The sequence below is a fragment of the Squalius cephalus genome, assembly GCF_949319135.1.
Source record: "Squalius cephalus genome assembly, chromosome: 8".
Classification (NCBI taxonomy): Eukaryota; Metazoa; Chordata; class Actinopteri; order Cypriniformes; family Leuciscidae; genus Squalius; species Squalius cephalus.
The window spans coordinates 47,130,032-47,151,130 of NC_137129.1; the positions used below are offsets into that span (position 1 = coordinate 47,130,032).

The window sequence follows — 21,099 nt, forward strand, 5'->3', positions numbered from 1 at the left end:
TACCTAGAATATCAGAATCGACTGCTGGCGGTAGATCCTTCTCCTATTTAGCACCAAAACTCTGGAACAGTCTTCCTACCATTGTCCGGGAAGCAGACACACTCTGTCAGTTCAAAGCCAGATTAAAGACACATCTCTTTGACCTAGCACTCACATAATACATTATAGACTTCTATAATTTAATGTTAGGCTGCATAGATTAGGTCAGCCGGAACCGGGAACACTTCCCATAAATCCTGATGTACTCGTTACATCATGAGAAGAATGGCATCTACGCTAATTTTAGTGTCTGTGTTTATCCCGAGGTTTTCCTGGAGCCTGCCGGATCCGGGCCGTATCCAGATCTGACGAAGGACCTTCGCCTGGACCTGATGACAACGCAGTGCTGAAGTGCCAACTAGTCTCTCCCTGTGGAGGATCCCACTACCACTCTACAGATAAGGCATTGTCGGGAAATTCGTTTCGCGTTCCTACCCCAAAGCAACAAAATAAAATAAAATTCTTTATCAAAATTTATAAGGAAAGACAAGTACTTTGTTTAGGCTTGGCTTGTAGGGAATTCCAAACCTGCGTATTTTCAAACGCACATAACTATAGAACTCATTCTAAATGCGCATGTGAACGCCATCAGCGTTTCTCACAGGTTCGCGTTTAAAGTCTGTGTAGAGGGAATGGTGTCGTCTTAGCGGCCCCTAATTTAATAACAAATGATCATTGCGACGGAAGCAAATCAATCAAAACTAACTTTAGATGGAAAATAACTTAACTCTGCTGTACAGCCGAAACAATCTCTGTTACCTTAAATTATACGCTTATCTCTGTAAAGCTGCTTTGAAACAATCTACGTTGTTAAAAGCGCTATATAAATGAAGATGACTTGACTTGACTTGACGAGCAGAATCCTGACGGCCAGCAGAGCGATCTAACCCTATAACCCTAACCCTGACCCTAAACCTGACCCTATAACCCTCACCCTATAACCCTCACTCTATAAACCTCACCCTGACCCTAACCCTATAACCCTAACCACAAGCCTAACCCTATAACCCTAACCCTGACCCTAACCCTATAACCCTAACCCTGACCCTAACCTCTCCCGAGAGTCATGCTGAAGAACAGTTATGATCAGCTAAACTATAACGGCCTCATGATCACTGAAGAAAAATGTTCCCTTTACATTCACACAACCAAGAAAAAACTTTTTTAAAAAGGGGTGTTTTACATTTAGAGAATATTCAGAAATAATGTTTTCATAACTTAATGGGAACGTAAGAAAAACATTTTTAGAACATGTTTTATCAGCTGGAAAACTGACAGAGACCTGAACCTTGAATGGACCTTAAGTGTCCACACACACACACACACACACACACAGACACACACACACACACACACACACACACAGACACAGACACACACACAGACACACACACACACACAAACTCACACACACTCACACACACAAACACACACAGACAGACACACACACACAAACTCACACACACAGACACACACACACAAACTCACACACACAAAACTCACAGACACACACACAGATACACACACACACACAGACACACACACACACACACACACACACACACACACACACTCACACACACACAGACACACACACACTCACACACACACAGACACACACACACAGACACACACACACACACACACACACAGATACACACACACACTCACACACACACACACACACACACACTCACACACACACAGACACACACACACACAGACACACACACACTCACACACACACAGACACACACACACAGACACACACACACACACACACACACAGATACACACACACACTCACACACACACACACACACACACACTCACACACACACAGACACACACACACACACACACACACAGACACACACACACACACACACTCACAGGTTGTGGAAACAGAAGACGTTCTCTGGAAATAGTGATCTGTGCTTCTGCTGTGCTTAAAGCTAGACTGTGTAATTTTTTAAGTTGATTCTTAGCAAAAAACACTTTGTTCTTTCAAAATGATATGTGCTCATTAATGTGTATTTACTTCCGCCAACTAATCAAGTGTTCTCGTAAGCGTAGAATCTGCCATTTAGAATACATACGAGCGAGTCTAAAGCCCCTTTCACACAGCGCATTGAACCCGGCAAATTGCCGGCAAATTGGCGGAACGCCTTCTGTGTGAACGCAAACACGACCCGGGATTGATGCCGGTAAAAAGTAACATTGCCGTGTTCAGTCCCGGAACGCGCGCTGTGTGAACAAAAGCCGTAATAATGCCGTGTCGGAGTGATGACGCTGAAGGGCGGGATAGTTCGCCAGCTGTGAAGCGGTGCGTAATGCGCAAGTTTATGATCGAATCAGAGAAATAAATGCACAAGCGTGGTTTCTCGAGAGAGAAATCGCAGCTCATAAGCAAACTGAAGACGCTGCTGAGACATTACAAGTCACATCAATGTCACGTGTCTTTCCGGGACATACACGGGTTGTGTGTGAACGCGCTCTCTGATTCCGGAAAATCACTGGCAGTGCGAATGAACCAAAATCAAACGAACCCGGGTCTAACCCCGGGTCACTTTATCCGTGTATTTTCCGGAATCTCTGTGTGAAAGGGGCTATAGACAGTAAAAGAAATGGACACAGCGACCCCATTGGATTCAACGGAGAAAAGTGAAGTCAATTAGAAGCTCTCTCTTCCTGATGGCTGACCGTACTGAGCTTGACGACGTAGATGTGACGTGAGCAACCCGTCTGTCTTCTAGCAGCGGTGCCAAGAGAAATCTGAATCATTCCCTTCTGAATCTCGCAGAGACGGAGAGTGTGAGTAGGAGCTGTCCATGAGCTGGAGCAGGAGCAACTTTTGCTAAGTATTCTGATTAATTATTTTGTCATTGTGCCTCCACTTCCCCCTGATCGCCCGCGAGCTTCTCCTCCTGTCCATACGGTAATCTCTCTACTGTGCGACAGAGAGTCGCGGGTTATGAAGCAATCGTTAGCCTATTTTTACAAAAACTGCTTAACGTAAGGGGCCATAACGTAAGATACAAGGTAATGGAGCCTTTTATACATTTTCGTGTTTCTTTAGAAATAAATAATGGACAAATGGAGTCTTTAAACGCCTCAGATGTAAAGTTATTCGCTGTCAAAGCGACGCCAAAATGAATGGGAGTCAATGGGATGCTAACAGCAGGTGATGGTCCGCTAATCAATGGCGGCGCCCGGGGAAGCTTCAATAAAATATCAAACCCTGCCCCCCTGCGGAAGCCATGTTGCGCCTCCATCTTGAAAATACATCAGCCAAAGAGGGACAAACCTGGACATTCAAGCTTCGCCTTTCGCGCTCTTACACTCAGTGGCGAGACGAGTGCGCGGGGAGATTACTCGACTGCCGGCCGCCGCAGGAGTTAACGCCCTCGGAACGGCAGGGGCTAGAGAGTGATATTCAGGCGGTAGTCATATAAAATTTCACCGCTAGACAGGAGAAAATCTCACCGAGTGTAGCTTTAAAATTATTGAGTTTCATAATTTCATTTAAAAAAGTTATTGCTGAACTTTCATGGATCATATTTTCCCAGAGAACAACACAAACAAAGCTAGTCTAACAACATCAGTGAATGAGAACAAGCTCAGCGTACGATGAGCCGATCATCTGGATGATCATGACCTCGACTTCATATAACCGTTTTAATTTTCCTTTTATGTTCTGCTTATTCTCTGTGTAAAGCACTTACCATAGTGTATGAACTGTGCTGTATAAATAACCCTGCCTTGCCTTCAGGATACACTGCAATGTTCTTACTGAGGGTTTTCCATTACTAATATCTACAAATGCTTAAATCAAGACCTTTACTTTAGAAGGGAAAGGGAATACTTTAGCATATTATAAAAACAGTGTGTGCTTCAATCAAGAACTAATCTCTGGCAACGAGTCAGGAAGAGAATCTGGACACTTGCATAAAATGTTTTTCTTGTTATAAGCATCAATTTGCTTATTTTTTATATATTTTTCAATAAAAATTTAAATCTTCTGTCATTTTGCTTCTTCTCCAGTAAATGTATCTTGATGTAAGAATATTTCTATGTTTAATCTGGAAAGCGAGACGTAAACACTGAGGAAGAGCCTCCTGATTGTTCCCTCCGCTGATGTTACAGTAACGGTGTAGTGAAACACACTGAAGATCAGAAATAATACAGGATTATTATAAACGATCATTAGAACAGCAGAACATCAAGAGCGTGACCGTCTGAAGTCTCCTGAATCTCAGCTCTGTCTCCGGCCTGAGAGCAAACACTGAAGTTAAACGGTTCCTTCTCCCAAACAAGCGTAATTCACAACATGACTTTCTTACGTCTGACACACACACACACACACACACACACACACAGATGTGGGAGATGTTCACACATGTAGAGTTTATATCAGTATCTCATCCTGACCTCAAGCCCTAAACTTATGGTTCATTTATTTATTTATTTTTTGTCCAGAAAGCTTATTTCACTTTGATTTTTTTTCTTATTTTTTCTTTTTAATGCAATTGTTTTGTAATTATTTTATTTTATTTACCTTTAAATTACTAGATTTGATCAATAAATAAATGGTAATTTAAGCACATTCCTCAGATTCTTTCAACTAAAAAATTCAAAATAACTCACAATTTCATGCATGACCCTTGTAACTCAGCTCTAAATATCTTATGTTGGGAGTCTTTGTCCTCTTGTGGAAAAATAATAATAAAAGATGATACTTCATGGCTCTAGATGAGCTTATATCTCTAGATAGAGTAAATGAGCGGTTCCTCTGGGTCCTAAAGCCAGTTCGCTTCAGTGTGCACTCAGATACACATGTATAAAAACATTTTTTGGTAAAGTTTTAGAGTATTTAGTTTGAATTTTATGCATTTTTATGTTTTTCTGTGTGTACTGAAGCATTCCACTCATTCCTCAGGGGGGCAAACTGAGCCGATTTGTTACTTTTCAAATTTCAACCACAAAACTCCTCGAATCCATTAAAAAAAATGTGTGTATTCGTGGTTCAAGTGCGACAAAAGTCCTGGTGTCTTGGACCCTCTGATGAACACTCGATTTTTAACATAAAAAAAAAAAAGGTTTCGGGTCAAAATGAGCGGAGTGAAGGATGAGGGTTTAAACAACCAGATTAACCAATCACAGACGGCTCCGATTCACAATGATCTGTTCTTATGATTCAGCTTTCACACCGCAGTGAATCTATGGAGCAGAGCGAAGCTTCATATGAAATATATTACAGCAATGACATCTCACAAACAATAAATCCGACTGTGTTTTATTGTGTTTTATTGTGTGTGTGAGAAGAGCGATAGCGTTTACTGACAGGACAGAACAGAAACACAGAAGGCAAACACACCAGTCTAAACACAGCAGGAGTGTGTGTACAGCAGACATTCAGCAGTGTTCCTGCTCATATATCACGTCTGTAGAGGACGAAGAGTCCAGAGGATATTCAGCACCTCGTGGTTCTGCATCTCTTCCCACTGTTCGGAAATACACATGTCCAATAAAAAAAGACGAAATTTGATCCCATTATAAAATGTAATAAAAATGGCATGTCCAGATGTGCAGCAAAAGTGTGTTTACAGAAACTTTTAAAAGCACAGATACTCCAGCTTCGGCACACAGAAGTTTCCTGTGTGTTTTTAAAGTCCAAAACACACTCACTCACACACACTCACACACACACTCACGCACACACACACACACACACTCACGCACACACCAGCGGCTCCTGGCGCTCTTCCACTGTTCTCCAGAGAAACACTAGCGACCCGTCTCTCGCCTGTGGAGGGAAATCATGATTAGCTTTAAACAGGTCAGGCTCACTCACTCCACCCGATCATCTTAAACTGAAATACACACACATATTCACACTGTACACACAAAGTGATGCTTTAAAATTCATACTTCACTAAAGTTGCTTTCAGTTATTAAGAGTGTTTTATTCAGAGGAATGTTACAGGCTCAAAGCAAGTTCAGTCATGTGGGAAATAATGTCAACTACCATAGAAAATAATTTAAACATTAAAATGCGTGTTTCAAAAATATAGTGTAATAAAACTGAAACATCTAATGGAAATAACTTAATCCGCGAGCATGAGTAAAGTTCTCCGCTGTAGAACACAGAAGATGATGTGTTGAAGACAGACACTGTAATCTGCCCATTGACGAAAAAACAAAACCACACACACACCTCTCTAACGCGGGTCCATTACGAGTGTATTAAAGAGACGAGTGTATTCTCTGTGCTAATCTCCATAATGCTGCTAAACCCATCAACAGCTTAAGTTGTATTAAAGGGGTCATGAACTGCTTTTTTATTATGTTGTGCTGTTGTCTGAGGTCCACTTCTAGATGAAGAGGGTTTTTATATAATAATGATGATATTATTATCAGTAATGGGCTATTTCTGTCCTGCTTGACCCCCTCACCGAAACACATGGTCTGAGCCGGCGGGGGGGATTATAGACTCGAAGTACACGCCCACTGCTGTGATTGGCCAACCGTTCTGCATATGTAAATATGCTCAAAGCCCCGTCAGTACACGTGTGGGATTGTTTTTAAACTTCCGATGTTGAGAATAGCGGTGAAATTCAGCCATACAGGTTAAAAACGCACACATGCTCAGTCCAGGTCAAACCATCTGTCATAACGGCGATAGTGACCATAACAACAGTTACGTAGAGTGTGGCGTGATATTACTGTCGGATCCAAAATACTCGGTACAGCATCGTCTTTTAATTTCAATCTCTCTGAAAATCCTGCGTCGAACTGTGCCGTGTTTGTAACCGAATCCACAGTGAAATGAAGTGAACAAAGGACCAAGTTCTTACTAATGCGGTCTGGAACTTCAAAATAAAGTTAAGCTAAAGTTAATCCACTCCTTCCTAATGTTGGGATCAGAGGGAAGGTAATGCAAAGGCTGTGTTGTTTCACAGTCTGGTCTTGTTATCTTCAGAGCCATCTTTACCGTTTGGTTTCTGCATTGACCTGCGTTTGCGTCTGTCGTTATTTACCCACTGCATGACATGCACGAATCGGTGGGCGGGGCTAGATAAGCAGTGATGTAGAATAGGTGGGCGGGGCTAAAAAAGCAGTGATGTAGAATCGGTAGGCGGGGCCAGATAAGCAGTGATAAAGAATCGGTGGGCAGGGCCAGATAAGCAGTGATGTAGAATCTGTGGGCGGGGCCAGATAAGCAGTGATGTAGAATCGGTGGGCGGGGCCAGATAAGCAGTGATGTAGAATTGGCGGGTGAGGCCAGATAAGCAGTGATGTAGAATCGGTGGGCGGGGCCAGATAAGCAGTGATGTAGAATTGGTGGGCGGGGCCAGATAAGCAGTGATGTAGAATCGGTGGGCGGGGCCAGATAAGCAGTGATGTAGAATTGGTGGGTGGGGCTAGATAAGCAGTGATGTAGAATCGGTGGGCGGGGCTAGATAAGCAGTGATATAGAATCGGTGGGCGGGGCCAGATAAGCAGTGATATAGAATCAGTGGGCGGGGCTAGATAAGCAGTGATGTAGAATTGGTGGGCAGGGTGATGTAGAATCGGTGGGCGGGGCTAGATAAGCAGTGATGTAGGTGGGCGGGGCTAGATAAGCAGTGATGTAGAAGCAGGCACTAGTCTTCTGCAGAGGAGGCGTTTAGCTACACTATTACGTAATACATTCATAATTACGTAATACATCCGCAATCATTCGTTCAGAGGGATTGGCTTCAATATACGCTGTTTTTAGACTAACAAGAACGTTTTGAGTTCTGAAACTTACAGGATGTTTTATAGTACAATGCCCTCTTATATATTAAAAGATCAAGGAAATTTTGATTCCTCATTTCATGACCCCTTTAAGTGTGGTCTTCGTTTGGGGTGCAGGGGTCTTGGGGTCTCCAAAATGTAATTTTGTAACAAAATAATAGTTTTTTTTTTTTTCAACAAATGTAATTTTACTCTGTTTATTAATGTTTTTTTACTCCACATTTGTGTAGTTTTTGGAGGATTTCTGATATATATATATTTTTTTTTAATGTAAAATTCACTTTATAAAAGACCCAAATTTCGAAATTTCATTTATGGGGATAACATGAATAAGTTTACATGGTTTAGTGTAAAATTGTTGCCCATATTTTGGAAAATGTAGTTTTAACCACTAGATGGCTATAGAGCTCCACTATATGCTATTTGACTAACTGAAGTTTTTCCAGTTGGATTCATATCTAAATATTATGAAATCACAATTATAACCATAAAAATGACTTTGCCAAAGTTTAGCATTTTTTGTACTGAAATTTTTTTTCAATAATGTTACATTATGATTAGAATCAAACCTGAAAAAGATACAAGTTGAGTTTTTAGAGTTTATCATTTATTTCAATCTTCTTCTTTTTCATATAATTGTACAAATGTAATCTACACTTCAGTTACTAACTGTAACAGAACAGATATGTACAGTTATATTATATATTGAGTACAAATACATGACATGAACATCAAAATACAATGAACAGAACAAATAACAGCAAACAGCATAACAGATAAGCAAATAAAGCAGTAACTTTGGTCTCTTTCTCTCTACCTCTCTCTCTCTGTGTGTGTGTGTGTGTGTGTGTGTGTGTGTGTGTGTGTGTGTGTGTGTGTGTGTGTGTGTGTGAGAGAGAGCATGATCATTTTGCATTGTGAATGTTTTTAGCATTGTTAGAAGAGTGCCACTTAATTTATGTCTATGTGTGTTCTGCATTGTTTCTATTTGAATTGAATTTCGATTTCGATTTTGATTTCGGCTTCCAAAGATCACAAAAATAGTACAATCGAATAAAAACGATTATTTTGTCTTGTGTTCTGAATGACACGCGCACGCGCACACCCGCCCCTCCCGAAGCTGTAAACTCTCTTTGCTTGAATGTTTAAACTGATAAGACTTAAAAAGAAGTGAAAATAATCAACTTTAGTAACGATGTAATAATGGCCCGATTGTGCAAGTGACAATTCCGTCATGTCCCGACTCTTGAACGCGAGAGTGTAGTTTCGACGCTTACTTTGTCCAACACATTTTGAGAGACAGCGAGAGAGAAGACGCAGCGCCGCTGAACTCACACGGTTTGTGAAATTGCGTCTTTGCGAAAGTTTTAAAATGATTGATTTGATTTTATAATCTGTGTGGATTAATTTAGGCGACTCATACAATCTACTTGCTAAAGTGAATCAATGTTTGTGGGGGAATTTCCCGCATTATAAGTGGTAGACCTGCGGGAATTATTAAAATACTCATTGAAGTATTATCTGTTATATTATTTATTTTAATAGTTCAAAAAGTACAATAAATGTTCAAAATAAAAATTAAGAATTGTTGAAAGGTGTCTTTTTAATAAATGCAACACGTTCCCAAAGTCATGTGAAATAATCGTGTTACATAATCGTGATTTCAATACTGACCAAAATAATCGTGATTATGATTTTTTCCATAATCGAGCAGCCCTAGCGGGGTCTCCAGAGACCCCAAAGACCATGAATGTGACAATTTTTTTCACGCTAACATAAAAACAGATATCATTACAATAAAAAACAAAACAAAATTGTAGATCTAGAAAGGGTTGAGAGCCGTACAAAGTTTTATGCCATTTGGACAAGGAGAATTTTTTTTAAAAATTCAGTAAAAGTAATTTGCGGGTTAAAAAGACCCTGAAGAACACCAGAGGGTTAAACTTCTACCATTCTTTCAATACACTTCACCAAAAAACACGACTTTCATGACAACACCAGTACATGCAACAGTGTTCTGCTCATCTTTAAACATACCTTCCATCTTCTAACTGGAGTCTGAAACTCCAAAGTCCTCGCTGCCGTCTCCAAACGCTTCCCCGATGTTCCCCGTGTGCTGAGCGAGTGTGTTGGAGAACCGGTTCTCGATCTCTGGGTTCCCCGTGTGCTGAGCGAGTGTGTTGGAGAACCGGTTCTCGATCTCTGGGCTGCTGGGTTTGATGATCTCTTCTCTGAGTGGTCGATCCTTTGGGCTCGGATAGTCTTCAGCCCGGCAGCCGTTCCGCTCTCCAAACACCTCCTTCCAGTCCAGGACGCAGCTCTGCCGAGCCAGCCGACTGTCTCGGAACCACCGGATGAGTTCTGCACGGGCCAACTGCGTCTGCATCTCCATACGCCTGAACTCCACAGGCGAAGGCCATCGGCTTTGGACTAACCCATTTTTGACCTGGTTCACAGACTTGCTGTTGGGAGGCACAGGGCTGAAGGTACGAGTCCCGGATCTCTGGGATCCGTTGAGGACCGGCTGTAGGGAATCCCGTCTAGAACCCATGGAGTTCAGCAGGGCTTGTTCCAGATAATCTCGAAGTGCTCTGCGCTCCGAGAACCAGCTCTCGAGTTCCTCTCGGGACAGTCTAGTGGTGATCATGAGGTGCTCGACCTCATTATAGGATGGGAAACTGTTCCTCTGGAAACTCTCCTCTAGAAGCTTGATTTGTCCAGGACTCTTGTCCTTCAGAAGAGGAAACTGAGTGGGAACCGAACCGAATTCAACACACGAGTTCTGGGAATTTGTAGTGTGGTCAAGAAACCAATGCTTAACATCCCCATGTGGGATTTCTTTGTCATTCTGACTACTGAAGCATGGGAGCATTGGTGGTCCTGTAGACTTACACTGAAGGACTGGTGTCGGGGACCGGGAAAGAGTCTGGATGATTGTTGGTCTGTTCACTTGTGATGGTGAAGAGGACACGGTTATACCATTACCAAAGCAGGATAACTTGTTTTTAGGAATGAAGGCAGAGGCAGAAGTACGATTGTTTATTTGCTGATGAATTAGAGATCTTTTGAGATTGGTGGACACTATGGGTAACAAAGGGAGTCTTTCTTTGGACATCATCTTCTCTTTGGATTGAACCATTGGGAGTTTCCCTTTAGGTGGGACACAATATGCAACAGGTCTCTTAATGTCTGAGGCCACAAAAGAAGCAGGGCTAGATGTTTTAGACTCAGGGAACCCAGGAGAAGAAGCGAGAAGTGGAGGCATGTGCACAACAGGGCGTTTGAGCTCTGAAGCCAAGAGAGGAGTTCCTGAAGAGTGTTTAAGAGTCTGACGGAGAGCTGTAGAAGTGGTGGATGATATATTTGCTGAGCTGTTTGATGCAGGGCTGGTCTGACGAGTTGGTTCAGGTGTAGGTGAAGCCACACAGGTGTGCTGTGGGGTTGGTATACTCCCATTGAACATCTTCTTCCGGGCTTCTTCCACCTCTTCAGGAGTCCAGGTGATGCCCTGCTTCAGGCGCTGGGTGGAGAACCACACCTTGATCTGCTCCTCCGGGAGCCTGGAGACTGAAGTGAGCCAGGAGAACTCTGAGTGCGTTGGGTACGGGAATCTGCTGAAACATGTGATCAGGGTGGGATTGCTGTCCAGGACTGGGTTGTACTTGCTGGTGTGAAGAGGAACTGCGATTGTGGGAGAGTTGCAGAGATTGGGAGGTCGCTGTAGAAGAGGGGTCACATGACACACGGGCTCCGGGATAATGATCGTACCATTTACACTCACAGCCCTGATCTCATCCTTCAACACTGGACTATACAGATCCTTCTCCACCTCGAGTCCTTTCTCCAAAATGCTGTATTTTGGTGTCTTTCCAGTGTCTCCACCTGCTTCCAGAAGGGAACCATCATTCTCGCAATCAACGGTTTGCCTGAACTTGAAACAGCTCTCGTTTGGGTGTTGAACTTTATTATGACATTCAAAGTTGTTGGTACTGAAATTGCAGAAGGTGCAAACACAGAATGGTCCTTCAGACCGATGGAAGTCCTCATGATCACTGTAGTTGCTGAGGTTACGGGTGTAGAAGGAACCCTTCTCCGATGAAGAAACCCCTTCGGTCTTTTCCTCTTCCTCGTCGTTCAATGCCATCCGGCTTTTGTCTGTTGGAGGCGGAACAGGATCACATCTGTCCAGTGCAGTCTCCACTGAAACATCCATCTCCACAGAGTCTTCGGGAGTGAAGTCGGTTGTATTGAGCACACAGGGGTTCCTTTGGCTTGACATGATGAGTACGGTGACGACGGGCAGATGATGATCTGGTGAGGGATTTTAATTAGGGACTAAGGGATCAGAGTGAAAACCCAGCATTTGGGCAGGTGAGCTTCATCTGCTAAACTGGGTGTCATGGAGGCTCACCTGCACAAAGGGAAAAGATACAGAAGGACTTTATTAGAAGGTCAGTGACACCAATCAGGTCCTGTAACTGGAAGAGCACAGCACTAGAAATGTCAAAGGCATGCGCTTAATTAATTCCCATGGAACACACATTCTGATGAAATGTTTACCCTGAAAGCACAGTAAGGAGCAGATTTACTAAACAGGGCACATTAGCGTTATCTACTGACGCAAATTAAAGAGCACAGATGGAGTCAGATCATTTCCATAATGACCAACACAATCTACCAGTTAGCGTCTGGTTAAAGACGTGCTTTTTTTGGGCGGTAAATAATGGCGCAAACAACTGGTGCATTGATGAGCGCAAACCTTAGTAAATCACCTTGTGAGATTCATTTAAATGCTCTCCTCCCATGAATACTGCATCTGAAAGGGAAACTCCTGCAAATGCATATGCACTAAGGTCAGCCACAAAAATAACCCTGTCCACGCTTTTTCAGCGCTAGTTTCTCACTGCGTGTCTTTAGTAAATCCTGACAGTAGTTTTTTAACGCCAAAAGAGGGTTTGTGCTGCTGGCTCAAACTGTTAGTAAATCTGGCCCCAAGTGTCTTAAGTAAAAGTTTTTTGTGCAAATGTTTTCTTGATTATCTGAAATAAGAGTTCACTGGACTATAAAATCATACTGTAACTTTTCAGAACAGAAAACTCCCTCCCCAGTGAAAAAAGGGTTATTGAAACTAAACAGCAAAAATGTCTCACTGAACTTACTGTTACTCATTTCACATGTGAAGAAGCATTTACATAAAAGTCTTACATGCAGAGCACCAAAAAACGACCTGTTTAATTCTAAAGCTCAGAGAGAAGGTTTAGAAAAAAAACTCAGTTATTTTGGTGCACAATATTTGGTGCTATATACTGCAATGTGGTACAGACTACAACCAAATAATAAAAACCTCTGACAAACAAAGCAGATGCACACTTTTCAACAGAGAGAAAGAGGAGTTTGCACAGAAGGTTCATGAGTTCAAGCATTCCAGAATCAAAGCCAACAACTCAGCAAAGACAGAAGACTTACCAACAGCTTTATCTAGAATCACAGACGAAGAGGAGAAGGAGAAAGAGAAAAGAAAGTGTCTAATCTGCAGGGGAAAGTAAAACAGGTTTGTATTCATTTGTAAGCAATCCCAGACGTTTGAGATCTCAAGGCTGGAGGGTCAGTGAGGCGATTCTGGCACGATTCGACTGAGAATCCAAACACACATGACTACATTCATCACATCAGCAGAAGCACACACAGAGATCACATTGTACTCACACATAATGACATTTTCATTTCCCCATTATACATGTCATTTCATACTGTATAAATATTTAAAGACGTTAATCATATTAGTGTCCTTTTTCATTCAACGACATAAGAACTTTTAAAACAAGTATTTACGGTAAAATTAATGTCATAGAAAATAATGTTTTAGCATTGTGTGATGTGTTTTTGTGTGTTTTGGGGTTATATATTTATCACATTTTGTTTGTTCATATATTGTGTATAGGTCCCCGAGGAGAATGACCAATTCACAAAATGAACAAAATGCACAGCTGATATAAAAAATTGGATGACTAGTAATTTCTTACAACTTAATTCTGAAAAAACAGAGATTATAATGACTGGACAAGACTAGAATACTGTCTAACACTTGATGGCTGCTCTGTCAAGTCTTCGTCGTCGGTTAGGAACCTGGGTGTGCTCTTTGATACCAATCTTTCATTTGAAAGTCACGTGTCTAGTATCTGTAAAACCGCATTTTTCATCTTAAAAATATGCCATATGCTCTCATTGACAAATGCGGAACAGTTAGTTCATGCGTTCTTGACCTCAAGGCTAGATTATTGTAATGCTCTACTGGGTGGTTGCCCTGCACGCTTAATAAACAAACTACAGCTAGTTCAAAACGCAGCAGCTCGAGTTCTTACCCGAACCAGGAAGTATGACCATATTAGCCCGGTTCTGTCAACACTGCACTGGCTCCCTATTAAACATCGTATACATTTTAAAATATTGCTGATTGCTTACAAAGCACTGAATGGTTTAGCTCCGCAGTGCTTGAGCGAGCTCTTAACGCATTATAGTCCTTCACGTCTATTGCGATCTCAAAATTCCGGCCAGTTGATAATACTAGAATATCAGAATCGACTGCTGGCGGTAGATCCTTCTCCTATTTAGCACCAAAACTCTGGAACAGTCTTCCTACCATTGTCCGGGAAGCAGACACGCTCTGTCAGTTCAAAGCTAGACTAAAGACACATCTCTTTGACCTAGCATTCACATAATACATTATACAATTAATACATCACTGAGCAGATTGATTGTGTTCTGCAGAACTTGAAGGAAGCAGATGATGGTCAAATGGAGGAGTGTGCGCGTGCGTATGTGTGTGTGCGTGTGCGTGTGTGTGTGTGTGTGTGTCCGAGCAGCTCTTCCACATCAGGACGCTGGAAGCCGCGTGTGTAATATTAATGACGGCGCTTGTGGAGGAATCACATCGCTTCTGCTGGAGGGAAGAAGTCGCTTTTCTCTCTCTCCTGATTATAAATGTAAAAACATCAAGCCAAGCTTCATTTGCATGTTGTTGTTATGGCAACAGTGAGAGTGTGACAGCCCAGCAACACTGTGTGTTCATTAATTACAGCAGCCTGACAGCGAGCCACACACACACACGTGTGCAAATGGGAGTAATGACACATTCAGCATCACCACAGCGCTGGACTGTCATTATTAAACTTGCATGAGACTCTGTCGCAGTCTTCAACTAACACACACACACACACACACACACGTTAGTCATCATGAAATCAAAATGGACAATTCTTGTTTTTTTTATGGAATATTACAGTGTTTATTGTAAATTACTTATGGGTGCACATCATCATTGTGTTAATAATCTTGAATCAGAATAAGTTCCTCTTGCAGCATCTCTTCTCTGATGATGAGGGCGGGGCAACCTGTCACTCACATGAGATCAGCCAATAGCAGACCTCAACCATCCAATCATCCAATCAATTCCCCACAGACACAATCAAGCCCCACCCACATCTGTTCTTGTTCCTGAAGCGTTTCACTCAGATATATGACACAATAGGTTTACATAGTATTTGTTTTATTGTTTGTAATCTTTTTATTGTATAACTGACCATTTACATACTGTATCTTCAATAATCGTTTGAATTTTTTTTTACTTACCTTAGCCTAGTATTAGTTTCTGCTGTGGCATCTAAATTGCTTTCGAGGATTGTGAAATTTCACTGGTATCAAATATTCTCACAGCAACCTTATATCGGTCACACTCGGGTTGAGGAAGAAGATGAGATGTGGCAAGGGGATCTATTATCAACTTAACTTTAATTAAACAACACAAGAGACTAGAGTAGTAACGAACGAGAAACATGTAACAGTGTGTACTCAAACACAACCAACACCAGACGATGAGTGGAGAGAACTGAAGCTCTTAAAACAAAGAGCTCTTAAACCTAAAATAATAAACACGTTTGGAGAAACTGTATTTGAAGAGTAGGCTAGTGACCTCGACCTTATGACTCGTGGCTGGCTATTATGGCTACAGGTCATAAGTCCCGCACTTTTCATAAAAGTGACACTAGCCTACTCTTATTATTATTTTAGGTAGTTATTATCACGATAATCCATGTCCAAGAGTCCATTTCCTCGGATGAGATGGTTTTTATTCGTTATTTGACAATATAAACCATGCTATAAACACACACTGATCTCCTCGAGCTTTTATTTTGGCACTTCCGGTTACCGGCATTTTGAATTTGCATATTAGTTAAATATTTATTTTCACCCGAAACATTTAGATTCAACATTTAGATTTAGATTTAGATTTAACATTTAGATTTAGATTTAGGGTTAGATTTAACATTTAGATTTAATATTTAGATTTAGATTTAATATTTAGATTTAACATTTAGATTTAACATTTAGATTTAACATTTAGATTTAACATTTAGATTTAACATTTAGATTTAACATTTAGATTTAACATTTAGATTTAACATTTAGATTTAACATTTAGATTTAACATTTAGATTTAACATTTAGATTTAATATTTAGATTTAATATTTAGATTTAGATTTAATATTTAGATTTAACATTTAGATTTAACATTTAGATTTAACATTTAGATTTAACATTTAGATTTAACATTTAGATTTAGATTTAACATTTAGATTCAACATTTAGATTTAACATTTAGATTTAGATTTAACATTTAGATTTAACATTTAGATTTATATTTAACATTTAGATTCAACATTTAGATTTAGATTTAACATTTAGATTTAACATTTAGATTTAACATTTAGATTTAGATTTAGCATTTAGATTTAACATTTAGGTGTAACATTTAATATTTAGATTTAACTATTTAAAATATCTCTAAGTTGACAAATATTGTTGTAAATGTGCTAAAAAGTGACCATCAAAAATTCATACCAGTTTTTTAAACATTGTTTGAAGCTAAATGTGACAAAATTTTGCTGTTATTTTCAGTGTGAGCCACTTTACACACGACGCCCCATAGACATGTAGTTACAATTTAATGAGTTAGTAGACAGGTTTACTTCTAGTCAGTAGAATGTCTGAAGTGGACTAACGAAATAATGTGTAACTTCTACAGATTCAAAATGACACATATATATATATATATATATATATATATATATATATATATATATATATATATATATATATATATATACATACATACATACATATATACACACACACACACACACACACACACACACACACACACACACACACACACATTCATAACCCATGGCATTATTTTTTCAAAACATTACAGTGAATTGACTATTCAATACATTCAAAATGTTTCGGGGTTGAAGGACCAGACTAGCAAATATCATTACATCAATCAAATGTTGAAGTCACATCTTTCACACATTTACATGACACGACACAGATATTAACAATAGCAAACGATAGTCACGGCGCTGTGCAATCCAAACACAAATGACCAGAATGATAATAATAATAGTCTTTAAAACACATGTGAGAATATTAACACAACACATCAAACACTGACGATAACCGACGGTGAACTGAACTAGACACAGGTGGGACTAATCAGTAACCAAGGGAACAAACAATGAGGAGTCCGTAACTACGGAGACGGACACTACACTGAACGAAAACACAATGAAACTTAACATGACCCTGACAATTATTTTTTCATTTGAATAAAAGCTACATTTAGGTAGAAATTCATATTAAATTTAAACTATTAAAATAATAGGCTAATGAGAGGGACATGCAAAACTAACTAAACAAAATCAAGAGTTAATCTATCACCAACATAAGACTAAGTTGAGTTTTCCTGTAAAATGGTTTTGTTTGGGTTGATTTAGGGAATGTTTTTCATCTGAATATAGAAGCAGAGATGAGGATCGATGTCGAACCGTCTGAAAACTGACAGTTTAATCTTCATCTCTATTGTTTCCTGTATTTCTAATTTGGGAAGTTTGTATTTCATCCCTCCTCATGTTTCTGCCCGCGGAGGATAAAAGCGTCTGCCACACCAATAAATGCAAATGGAAAACATTTCATGTGCAACAATTCCAATCACACACTGTTCTGTTTGTGTTTTATAAATACATGAAAGCATCTTGTCCATCTTTAGAGAGGAAGGATTCGCAACAACACATTTTCTTTCAGTCAGACTTCTGAATAAAACACTTAAACAATATTTCTGATGTTTCATTCAAATTCCTCCATCAGCACAATCTCAGCCAGTTCATTTGTCTCTCTATACACACACACACACACACACACACACACACACACACACACACAGAGAGAGCTCTAATTCCACACTGAGATTCTGTCTAGCTGTGAGGAACAAGTGTCCAGGTGACAGTCTCCAGTGTCAGCCAATAGGAGTGCAGCGCTAAGCCCCGCCCCTCCCACACATCCAATCAGATTCACTCCAGCTCAGGAATTCTGTCCGCTGCCAAACTCAATATTGACCTGCGTTCAAAAGCCTTGAAGAATAAAGAGATACGGGCCGAAACACACACTTTCATCTTCAAATCTACTGTTTTACACTTCTGTTGTTTTTATATAAATGGTTTAATTTATGTACATTGACACCAAGTGCAATAATAATTTTCAGATTAACTATAAATACACATGGATTCGTGAATCTTAGGTCTTATTTCACCTCAAATTGAAATTAATTTAAATAAAAGAAATATATGTATTACACAAAGAATCTTTTTTATGGCAATAAATAATTCCCCCAAATTATCATGATTATTACTCACAATACTCCCGTATGGCAAGCAAACCCCGCCCATTAACATGTCATCATCCAATCACAATAAAACACTGATCAAAGCCGACCAGGGCTTTGTGAACTCCCAGAACGGAGACGATCCTCCCGGAAGAGAAGCGACTATTACAGTCTCATCATCATCATCATCATCTTCATCATCACCTTCATCATCATCTTCATCCCAGTCTGTCTCACCTGTGGAGTCTGGGACGAGAGACGAGGTTTAGGGTAAAGTCTCTTTTCTCCTCTATTGTGTCGTATATCGAGTGAAACGCTTCAGGAACAAGAACAGATGTGGGCGGGGCTTGATTGTGTATGTGGGGAACAGTGGCGGAGCCAGGATTTTTTCATAGGGGTGGCCAGGCAAGGGCCAGCAACCAGTCTGGGGTGGCACAGAAATCTTAATTATTTTATCATAAAAAATAATTTGACTATAATGTATTGGACTGTTTTAGTGCCTACACAACTGAATAAAGTTATTTTGTACTTAATTGTAATTGAGATAGTAGGAATCATGGAATACATGAGTGATTTTTTTTTTTTTTATTACCCACCACCTCATGTTAAAATTAATTAAATAGTAATAAAAGGGCACACACTATAACTAAAGTTCAACTTGCTCAGTTAGCTTGGTTCTGGTTCTCAAAATCTCTAATAGCTTGTTCTACATTGTTGCATCTTCATGGATGAGATAACATGCAGATAATACTGTAGTCCAAAGATTATTCAACCTTCAATGCGTTTTATATAATCAATGAACTCTTCAACCAATTCTGAGTTTGTCAAAAAAATGTTTAACTTTCTATATTAGTTGTCAAAATAAATAATTGCAACAGTTCTATCATACCTAAATTAAAAAGGAAAACAAAAGTTCTCTATTGAATCCCCATGTGCAAGAATGTGAACAAGGCGGAAGTCAACAGCACATAATGTAAAATGTTATGTTTTTCATAATGTAATGTTGCCAGAATGTAAAATTAAGTTATTTTATGGATTTAAAAATTATCCATTTTTGTTTGTCCTTTACAAATTAACGCAAAATAAATGCCTATCGCACAGTGCTCACATTTATTTGGACATTAAAACATTACATATCTGTGCCTTATATTGTGATCTCACATAGCAGAATATTTTAATCCAGACAAATGTGACACATGCATAACAAATACATGCATGCAGTTTTGACCGCTTTAATCGCCGTTTTGATTCTTACATGAGTTAATTGACGACAGAACTACGGCTACAGCGCGCCGCATTTGCGCGTCATGTGCGTACCGCAAGCACAGTACAACTTTCAGCCGTATGACAGGAAAGTTCGTTAGTTTTACTTATATTTGGCCTGACAACATCTCATCTTACCGAAGATAGCCAACTGAATAAGGACAATGCGCTTTTCTCAGCATCTGACAGAAGTGTCACAAGCTTTCACACACATCTTCTAAAATAAAAGTAGCATCAGAAAAAAGAGAATTACGTTTGTTGTTGACTGCACATTATTCGACTTGCTCAAAACGGTCTTACAACCCACCAGTTGAGAAAGATTGACTCTATATTTACTATGTGCATCTCACTGTCTGGTGTTCTGCTGAAGCTCATTCGGCACTTGCACATTTCCGCACTGGTTTGGCTTGCGCCTGGCGCTGAGGTGAAGTTGGAGTGTGCGTCTGAAAAGTCTCACGTTTTTTGTGGTCTTAAAGAGACGGTTCAGCGTTTTAAAAAATGCGATTTTTGTCAATTAAAAAGGGACAGAAACAGCAGTTGTGAGAGGGGTGGCCAAAGGGGTGGCCAAGCTTAGACCAAGGGTGGCCACGGCCACCCCTGGCCACCCCCTAGCTCCGCCCCTGGTGGGGAATTGATTGGATGGTTGTGGTTTGCTATTGGCTGATCTCATGTGAGTGACAGGTTGCCCCGCCCTCGTCATCAGAGAAGAGATGCTGCAAGAGGAACTTATACTGATTCAAGATTATTAACACAATAATGATGTGCACCCATAAATCATTTAGAATAAACACTGTAATATTCCATAACAAAACAAGAATTGTCCATTCTGATTTCATGGGGACTTTAAAACCATGTTCAGTTTGGGAATAATTCATGCCTTTTTTTTTTTTTTTTTTTTAACTATTATTCTCATTATTTCAATATTACTGTGATATAAAACAATGATAAAATGTAAGTATTGTATTTGTATGTCATGGTTCTATATGTTGTAATTGACATAATAAAGTGTCACATTGCAAAAACATTATGATGCTCATAAACAGGCTACATGTTCTTCATGTTAGATATTATCAACTCTCAACACACTCCAGTTCAGCTGAATATTCTGCTTTTCACAATATTGTTTCAATCTTACAATCATGAGAATTCCGAGTGTCGAGAGGTGAAACAGCTGTTGCCTTGGAAACCCGTGACACACTGACTGAGGTTTACTCGTAGATGAGCGTAGATGTCATAAAGTCACTTCATAACATCATCATCATGATGATGATGATGATGATGATCATTCATTCAC

General features: G+C 40.0%; 2 protein-coding genes across 4 annotated transcripts in view; one reads left to right on the forward strand and one right to left on the reverse strand.

Moving 5' to 3' along the window:
• Window positions 1-1,332: 1,332 nt before the first annotated feature.
• On the forward strand, window positions 1,333-1,830 carry LOC307163362 (uncharacterized protein; the record flags this gene model as incomplete). Its single annotated transcript, XM_079879392.1, has 1 exon — window positions 1,333-1,830. A coding segment is annotated over one exon (498 nt), but the record flags the coding sequence as incomplete, so codon positions are not given.
• Window positions 1,831-5,036: 3,206 nt separating this feature from the next.
• Window positions 5,037-21,099, reverse strand: part of zhx2b (zinc fingers and homeoboxes 2b) — a 16,455-nt gene continuing 392 nt past the window's right edge. Inside the window, exons 1-3 of one of the 3 annotated variants that reach the window (XM_079878594.1) lie at window positions 13,288-13,319; window positions 9,859-12,232; window positions 5,037-5,845 (exon numbers count right to left, since the gene is read on the reverse strand). In XM_079878594.1, coding sequence (XP_079734720.1) covers window positions 9,869-12,100 — 2,232 coding nt within the window. In that variant the 5' untranslated portion in view covers window positions 12,101-12,232; window positions 13,288-13,319 and the 3' untranslated portion in view covers window positions 5,037-5,845; window positions 9,859-9,868. Of the gene's footprint in view, window positions 5,846-9,858; window positions 12,233-13,287; window positions 13,320-21,099 lie in introns of those variants that run through there. The other 2 variants (XM_079878592.1, XM_079878593.1) reach the window with 2 other exon arrangements.